The sequence below is a fragment of the Takifugu rubripes genome, unplaced genomic scaffold, assembly GCF_901000725.2.
Source record: "Takifugu rubripes unplaced genomic scaffold, fTakRub1.2, whole genome shotgun sequence".
NCBI classification, from domain to species: Eukaryota; Metazoa; Chordata; class Actinopteri; order Tetraodontiformes; family Tetraodontidae; genus Takifugu; species Takifugu rubripes.
The window spans coordinates 143,587-152,214 of NW_021821632.1; the positions used below are offsets into that span (position 1 = coordinate 143,587).

The 8,628-nt window shown below is 43.5% G+C and overlaps 2 protein-coding genes across 5 annotated transcripts; both read right to left on the reverse strand.

Moving 5' to 3' along the window:
* Positions 1-534: 534 nt before the first annotated feature.
* Positions 535-4,133, reverse strand: LOC101070209 (leukocyte elastase inhibitor-like). Of its 2 annotated transcripts, XM_029831880.1 has the most exons (10): positions 3,985-4,133; positions 3,655-3,836; positions 3,032-3,172; positions 2,777-2,894; positions 2,565-2,707; positions 2,075-2,152; positions 1,412-1,501; positions 1,159-1,339; positions 978-1,073; positions 535-901 (listed from the first exon to the last, which is right to left on the reverse strand). In XM_029831880.1, exons 2-10 carry the CDS (start codon positions 3,829-3,831, stop codon positions 840-842), a joined length of 1,086 nt encoding a protein of 361 aa, XP_029687740.1. In that variant the 5' UTR covers positions 3,832-3,836; positions 3,985-4,133; the 3' UTR covers positions 535-839. The 2 variants fall into 2 exon arrangements, with proteins under 2 accessions (XP_029687740.1, XP_029687739.1); XM_029831879.1 differs by having other exon boundaries at positions 535-1,073.
* A 483-nt stretch (positions 4,134-4,616) lies between these two features.
* Positions 4,617-7,943, reverse strand: LOC115248285 (leukocyte elastase inhibitor-like). Of its 3 annotated transcripts, XM_029831877.1 has the most exons (10): positions 7,795-7,943; positions 7,465-7,646; positions 6,843-6,983; positions 6,588-6,705; positions 6,376-6,518; positions 5,778-5,855; positions 5,495-5,584; positions 5,242-5,422; positions 5,061-5,156; positions 4,617-4,984 (listed from the first exon to the last, which is right to left on the reverse strand). In XM_029831877.1, the coding sequence occupies exons 2-10, from the start codon at positions 7,639-7,641 to the stop codon at positions 4,923-4,925; spliced, it is 1,086 nt and encodes a 361-aa protein (XP_029687737.1). In that variant the 5' UTR covers positions 7,642-7,646; positions 7,795-7,943; the 3' UTR covers positions 4,617-4,922. The 3 variants fall into 3 exon arrangements, with proteins under 3 accessions (XP_029687737.1, XP_029687736.1, XP_029687735.1); XM_029831875.1 differs by having other exon boundaries at positions 4,819-5,156; XM_029831876.1 differs by lacking the exon at positions 7,795-7,943 and having other exon boundaries at positions 4,617-5,156; positions 7,465-7,641.
* Between the last annotated feature and the right edge of the window lie 685 nt (positions 7,944-8,628).

The window sequence follows — 8,628 nt, forward strand, 5'->3', positions numbered from 1 at the left end:
ATGTTAGTGCAGCATGGTTATTTATTCTTTTAGAACCACATCTGCTTATTTCCTCTGTACTATAACACATCACATTATTTACATTCATTATATTGAAGGTGCATTCAGAAGATAGGTGGCATCACCTCCTGACTTTGTCATTTTCAAAATAGGAAAAAGAAAATGTTTAAAGTTGATGCATCCTGATTTTACCCAGTATCCTTTGATGTATAACCATAAATCTGGAGGAAAGTCTCAGTTGCCTCAGTCATAAGTTCAATGAGCTTCCTGCTGTTATACCCACTAGTGTCAATAAATGTATGACGTGACTTAGGCCCCATCCTTAGTAAGGTTGAGCTCCGAGTTGTCTGCCCAGGAAAAGGAAAATATAACAGACACAAGCAGAAGATGATCGTAGCAGGCTGAAGACCCGGGGTCAGAGGGCCAAAATCCAGCAGGGTTTCCTGTCCTGCCAGGCAGACAGCTGCTCTCACCTGCGATCCAGCCGAACACCTGCGACGCTCTAGATGCATCTCATCACACAATAGTCCGTAGAAGCTTTTTCAGCTCTTTATTTTTAGGTTTAAAGCCCGTGTTACACATCTGTGATTATTACAAACCCTTGAAATAATGTTAGCAAGTCAATAAAAGGACTGACTTTTATTGGCAGAGGGACACCAGATGTAAATTAAATGAATTTGTTTCTCAATATCAGTGCAAAATGCCAGTAGTGCAACAATCAAAAGGTCCAGAAGGCACAAAGACAAAGACGTATTTACTGAAGCATGATAACAGGAATGGAGTCTGCAGATAAAGCAGATAAAACCTCTGCACAGGTGGTTCACCACCATCCTAAAGGTTCAGTGGTCACTCAGGAGAGCAATATCTACCAGCAAACAGAATGTTCCTGGAGGGGTTGTGTCTGATGAAGAAGAGGAAAGGATGGTCTGCATAGAAATTCTGAGGGAATACTGCACAGAGCAAAGTGAAGACAACACCAGTGGCAGCAGCAGCCTCAGTTCCCTCCTCATTGACTTCCACAAAAGCTTTGTGAATCACTTCTGACAGGACCAGGTCATTGGCTGGAGACATGCCTGTCAGTCAGAGGGAAAGAGAATATTTCCCATTAATATGATGGCTTGTCTCTTCTGAAAAGGCTCTTTGGAGAAAGTCTCCTACCAGAGAAGTCACTCGCGGCTACATCAAAGGCATCCACCATGCCCATGCTGACCAGGATGTTCTTCATGTTACATTTCTCCTCCATCTTGAACCGTGGCAGACCCACCTGGACTTCTACCTCCTTCATCATTTCTGGACGAGTCCACTCCATGAAGTTGTCATAGGTCAGCAGCTTCTCCAGCTGAGAGTGGACATGAATCATTTATCCATTAAGCTTAACTTTTATGTCCAACAGAACGTTTGAGCGTCCCACCTTCTCAAGGCCTGTGGTGCTGTCCTCTATTTGTTTGGGGAGAAAGATCAGCATACTGAGCTCCTTTCCAACATAAGGCAGCTCCAGGACCTGTCCAGCGGACAGAGAAAACCTTAAATCTGCTCAATTTGTGTCCCAAACACAACAAACACTCTCTATTATTATGTGAATGATACAGTTATAACTCAGGGCGCGTGAAGGGAGTGCTGGGGCTGCTGCAGTACCCCTCATGAACAGAAGATGGCGCTGCTCGCCGACACTGCCTGTACCAATCCTTAATCTACGCAGAAACTTTTCATCTCCTTATATTCATTTGTGCACCCGCAAAATATTAAGCACGTTAAATATGTTATGTTGATAAAATAAGCTCAGCAAACATGTGTTGAGCTTGATACTAATGTGTCTAAAACCAGCTGCTTCTTAAATGTGCTACAGGCACTGAACATCAGTGACAACTATAATATACGCTATAACATAAGCCAGTATATTATTGTCTATTTTGGCGATATAGTTTTATTAGTTTGGTGTAGAAGTTATTAAATTGGTTCCCACATGCCTGCTTACAACCACAATCTTATAAGTTCAAACATTATAATCCTGCTCAACGTCATTCAGTAACAATTCACTGACTGCATTAATTGATCATTTTCCTGAATAAATTACCTGGCAGTTGGCTTCACGGATAAATGTAAAGGGGAACTCGGATGTCTGTTGCATCATTTTCACCGGCTTGGTGGAATTCTGTCAAAAAGAGTGTGTAAAGCTTTTAAATTAATGCTGCTGCAAAGAAATTAAGAAAGTATTTTCCCCAAGACTCCGATACAAGTTTTCCGACATATCCCTTAAATAACATTTAAAAATGTGAACATCTGGTAAAAATAGTTTGAATTCAGGAGAAATTCTGACTCTTTTCTACACTTTTCCAGCATTTCCTGCACAAATGTTGACAGGAATGATAATATGCAGAAGTGGATGAATTACATGTCACAGTTCTGAGTGTCGTAACACAAACTGGAAAAGTAAAGGTGCCTGAATCAAACAAGTCTGAAACATTTCCTCTTTTAATGGCAAATAACCACAGATTAAATACTGTACTTGTGCCTGACTGCTGTTTCATTCCACACAGCTGGTGGCACTACTTGACCACGGTTACCTTGGAGATGTGAAATGTTGCATCTCTGGTGGCTTTTTCCTTGAACTGCTTGTCCCAGTTGCCTTTGAAGTAGATGGCGTTGACCAGCACCAACCTGGTGTCACCGGTCACAATCCCCTTTGCCAGAAGATCCTTAATTTTACCTACAGGACAGTTTGAGGATGTTTTATATTTGTAGCGTGACTCAGATATACGAGAGTGCATAAACCCACCCTCTGTTTGTTTCTCCACCCAGCTGTTGATGTTGCTGCGTGACGTCTCTGCTGCAGCACGGAAATCCACAGACTCCAGCTCTGCTCTGTAGTGCTTCTTGGTGCTTCCTAAGAAATCCTGGAAGCACCAAAACAGTTACACTTTCTATCAAACAAGAGCATTCTCTTCTTCAATACCTCTGCAGCCAATCAGCTGCCTGGTTGTGCTCCATCATCCACACAATAAACTACAGCCTTTCAGGCTGCCCCACACACCTCAACAAACTGGTAGGACTGTTCCCCGTACAGTCTGTTGGCAACGCTGAGGGCGTACGGAGCATTTTCCTTGTGGAGCTCGTTCAGCAGCTGGCTGAAGCTGACGTGGACGTCGTCCTCCAGACCTTTCGTTTTCAAGCTCTGTGGAGACACACAGTCCCACCAACACATAACCTTGAAAATGTTTTAATATGAATGTAGAATTGTTCAAATAACTGAATCCCCAACAACTGTTTGGTTCCATATCCAGTTTAGAGCAACAAGTGATGAAGAACAGAAGTCAATTTCCCTTTAAATCCTCAGACCGATCATCCAGTTTACTGTATTCTGCACAAGCAAAAATCACATGTCACAACAGTAGCTTGCAGAGCGTGGGGTGGGGGGGGGCGAGGCCTCCCTCACTCAGGTGACATGTTCAGCCAGGAATCTGCCAGAAGTCACACCTCACCCACCACAGAGACCTGCTCTGCCTCTGCAACGCCTTCATTTGCAGCACACAGATGTCCTAAGGTGTGGCGTCACTTTAGCATTTGAGTATAAAAAAGCCCCAGGTTTGACCCTGTGTGGTAACCTGGATTGCTGCTGCTAGTTTTGTCCACAGCTGCAGGGTTTGAGTGGTGTACCTCTGACATCTGTGCAGCCGTGTTGCCTCGGGCCCCCAGCAGCACCATAGCCAGAGCTGAGGAGATGCTGAAGGGAGAGTAGAAGATGTTTGCAGTGGTGTCATTATCACTCAGCTTTCTGAACAGAGCCAGGGAGAAGGAGGTGTTGGCCTTGCAGAGAGGAGATGGTGCTGCCATATTTCCTGAACACAAAGGGAGTGTCCATTAGTTGTTCTACGAAATGAAGGCACAAGAATTCCTACGAACTAAACAGGCTCGACCACTGGAGAAACAGAGAATATATCGCTTTCAGTAGAAACTGTCCTGTAAGTTTCCAAATCACCAACTTACCTGTACTTGTCTGCAGGAGGATGAGGAGTGTTCTGCTACTGAACCGTGTCAGGAAGACGCGGCGTCACTTTAGTTTTTTCCCAGGGATGCGACTTTCGAAGTGGGCGTGGTCGGATCGATGACGTCTCCCGTCATGGCGGTAGATTTTAAAAAAGAAGAAGAAAAAGACGTAGAAGAAGAAGAAAACACTGGCGGGCGCTATCTTGATTTTACCCAGCATCCTTTGCTTTATTAGCAGACAGCCGCTGTGTATAGCAGAATTTTTATAACATCAAGATATTTCATTTGCCACCTGGCCACAATTTCATGTTATTCCTGCTCTGTTTATGTCCACAACTATTGTCAATGACTAAAGTACGGAAGCCGAGGCGGTCCGAAAATACTTTATCGATATGCAATCAATGAATCGACATTGAAATAAACGTCAAGCGTTTATTTTGTTAATTTTTAAGTGTGGTGTTAAATAACAATATCACTTTTTATTTTATTAACATTATTTACCCAATCATAAAACACATTACAAACAGGAAAAATTTAATCGTATGCAGGCTGACCTCACCAGCTGCTCTCACCTGGGATCCAGCCGAACACCTGCGACGCTCTAGATGCATCTCATCACACATTAGCCTGTAGAAGCTTTTCCATGTCTTTATTTTTAGGTTTAAAGGCCGTGTTACACATCTGTGATTATTACAAACCCTTGAAATAATGTTAGCAAGTCAATAAAAGGACTGACTTTTATTGACAGAGGGACACCAGATGTAAATTAAATGAATTTGTTTCTCAATATCAGTGCAAAATGCCAGTAGTGCAACAATCAAAAGGTCCAGAAGGCACAAAGACAAAGACGTATTTACTGAAGCATGATAACAGGAATGGAGTCTGCAGATAAAGCAGATAAAACCTCTGCACAGGTGGTTCACCACCATCCTCAAGGTTCAGTGGTCACTCAGGAGAGCAATATCTACCAGCAAACAGAATGTTCCTGGAGGGGTTGTGTCTGATGAAGAAGAGGAAAGGATGGTCTGCATAGAAATTCTGAGGGAATACTGCACAGTGCAAAGTGAAGACAGCACCAGTGGCAGCAGCAGCCTCAGTTCCCTCCTCATTGACTTCCACAAAAGCTTTGTGAATCACTTCTGACAGGACCAGGTCATTGGCTGGAGACATGCCTGTCAGTCAGAGGGAAAGAGAATATTTCCCATTAATATGATGGCTTGTCTCTTCTGAAAAGGCTCTTTGGAGAAAGTCTCCTACCAGAGAAGTCGCTCGCAGCTTCATTAAAGGCATCCACCATGCCCATGCTGACCAGGATGTTCTTCATGTTACATTTCTCCTCCATCTTGAACCGTGGCAGACCCACCTGGACTTCTACCTCCTTCATCATTTCTGGACGAGTCCACTCCATGAAGTTGTCATAGGTCAGCAGCTTCTCCAGCTGAGAGTGGACATGAATCATTTATCCATTAAGCTTAACTTTTATGTCCAACAGAACGCTTGAGTGTCCCACCTTCTCAAGGCCTGTGGTGCTGTCCTCCATTTGATTGGGGAGAAAGATCAGCATACTGAGCTCCTTTCCAACATAAGGCAGCTCCAGGACCTGTCCAGGGGACAGAGAAAACCTTAAATCTGCTCAGTTTGTGTCCTACAGACAACAAACACTCTCTGTCAATATGTGAAAGATACAGTTATAACCAGAATCTTATACATTCAATTATTGAAAACCTGCTTAACTTCCTCTACTAACAAATCATTTTACTGTATTTATTGACAGTTTTTTCTGAATTGCCTACCTGACAGGTGGCCTCAGGGATAAATGTAAAGGGGAACTTGGATGACTGGTGCATCATTTTCACCGGCTTGGAGGAGTTCTGTAGAAAAGAGCGTGTAAGAAAAGAAAAACCCAGTAAAATACATTTGTGCTTATAACATGACAAAATGTGGGCACTCTATTACCCCCAAGCAATTAAGAGGAAAAGTTTTAATTTTCGGGAAATGTAACCGATTGTGGAATAAAATATCATGTGACAACTTTATCAATCCTGTCTTGTGTCATTACCGAGTATCATGAATACACAACAGCAGAACAGAACCATCTCCACACCCAACACAACAGAAATATTAGGAGGAAGACATCTGGATTATTGCTGTTGCTGCTATCATCACATGAAGGAATATTAAATTTAGATTTGGTATCACTGCAGAAGTGGATGAATTACATGTAACAGTTGTGAGTCTTGTAACACAAACTGGAAAAGTAAAGGTGCCTGAATCAAACAAGTCTGAAACATTTGCTCTTTTATTGGCAAATAACCACAGATTAAATACTGTACTTGTGCCTGACTGCTGTTTCAGTCCACACAGCTGTTGGCACTACTTGAACACGGTTACCTTGGAGATGTGAAATGTTGCATCTCTGGTGGCTTTTTCCTTGAACTGCTTGTTCCAGTTGCCTTTGAAGTAGATGGCGTTGACCAGCACCAACCTGGTGTCACCGGTCACAATCCCCTTTGCCAGAAGATCCTTAATTTTACCTACAGGAGAGTTTGAGGATGTTTTATATTTGTAGCGTGACTCAGATATACGAGAGTGCATAAACCCACCCTCTGTTTGTTTCTCCACCCAGCTGTTGATGTTGCTGCGTGACGTCTCTGCTGCAGCACGGAAATCCACAGACTCCAGCTCTGCTCTGTAGTGCTTCTTGGTGCTTCCTAAGAAATCCTGGAAGCACCAAAACAGTTACACTTTCTATCAAACAAGAGCATTCTCTTCTTCAATACCTCTGCAGCCAATCAGCTGCCTGGTTGTGCTCCATCATCCACACAATAAACTACAGCCTTTCAGGCTGCCCCACACACCTCAACAAACTGGTAGGACTGTTCCCCGTACAGTCTGTTGGCAACGCTGAGGGCGTACGGAGCATTTTCCTTGTGGAGCTCGTTCAGCAGCTGGCTGAAGCTGACGTGGACGTCGTCCTCCAGACCTTTCGTTTTCAAGCTCTGTGGAGACACACAGTCCCATCAACACATAATCTTGAAAATGTTTTAATATGAATGTAGAATTGTTCAAATAACTGAATCCCCAACAACTGTTTGGTTCCATATCCAGTTTAGAGCAACAAGTGATGAAGAACAGAAGTCAATTTCCCTTTAAATCCTCAGACCGATCATCCAGTTTACTGTATTCTGCACAAGCAAAAATCACATGTCACAACAGTAGCTTGCAGAGCGTGGGGTGGGGGGGGCGAGGCCTCCCTCACTCAGGTGACATGTTCAGCCAGGAATCTGCCAGAAGTCACACCTCACCCACCACAGAGACCTGCTCTGCCTCTGCAACGCCTTCATTTGCAGCACACAGATGTCCTAAGGTGTGGCGTCACTTTAGCATTTGAGCATAAGAAAGCCCCAGGTTTGACCCTGTGTGGTAACCTGGATTGCTGCTGCTAGTTTTGTCCACAGCTGCAGGGTTTGAGTGGTGTACCTCTGACATCTGTGCAGCCGTGTTGCCTCGGGCCCCCAGCAGCACCATAGCCAGAGCTGAGGAGATGCTGAAGGGAGAGTAGAAGATGTTTGCAGTGGTGTCATTATCACTCAGCTTTCTGAACAGAGCCAGGGAGAAGGAGGTGTTGGCCTTGCAGAGAGGAGATGGTGCTGCCATATTTCCTGAACACAAAGGGAGTGTCCATTAGTTGTTCTACGAAATGAAGGCACAAGAATTCCTACGAACTAAACAGGCTCGACCACTGGAGAAACAGAGAATATATCGCTTTCAGTAGAAACTGTCCTGTAAGTTTCCAAATCACCAACTTACCTGTACTTGTCTGCAGGAGGATGAGGAGTGTTCTGCTACTGAACCGTGTCAGGAAGACGCGGCGTCACTTTAGTTTTTTCCCAGGGATGCGACTTTCGAAGTGGGCGTGGTCGGATCGATGACGTCTCCCGTCATGGCGGTAGATTTTAAAAAAGAAGAAGAAAAAGACGTAGAAGAAGAAGAAAACACTGGCGGGCGCTATCTTGATTTTACCCAGCATCCTTTGCTTTATTAGCAGACAGCCGCTGTGTATAGCAGAATTTTTATAACATCAAGATATTTCATTTGCCACCTGGCCACAATTTCATGTTATTCCTGCTCTGTTTATGTCCACAACTATTGTCAATGACTAAAGTACGGAAGCCGAGGCGGTCCGAAAATACTTTATCGATATGCAATCAATGAATCGACATTGAAATAAACGTCAAGCGTTTATTTTGTTAATTTTTAAGTGTGGTGTTAAATAACAATATCACTTTTTATTTTATTAACATTATTTACCCAATCATAAAACACATTACAAACAGGAAAAATTTAATCGTATGCAGGCTGACCTCACCAGCTGCTCTCACCTGGGATCCAGCCGAACACCTGCGACGCTCTAGATGCATCTCATCACACATTAGCCTGTAGAAGCTTTTCCATGTCTTTATTTTTAGGTTTAAAGGCCGTGTTACACATCTGTGATTATTACAAACCCTTGAAATAATGTTAGCAAGTCAATAAAAGGACTGACTTTTATTGACAGAGGGACACCAGATGTAAATTAAATGAATTTGTTTCTCAATATCAGTGCAAAATGCCAGTAGTGCAACAATCAAAAGGTCCAGAAGG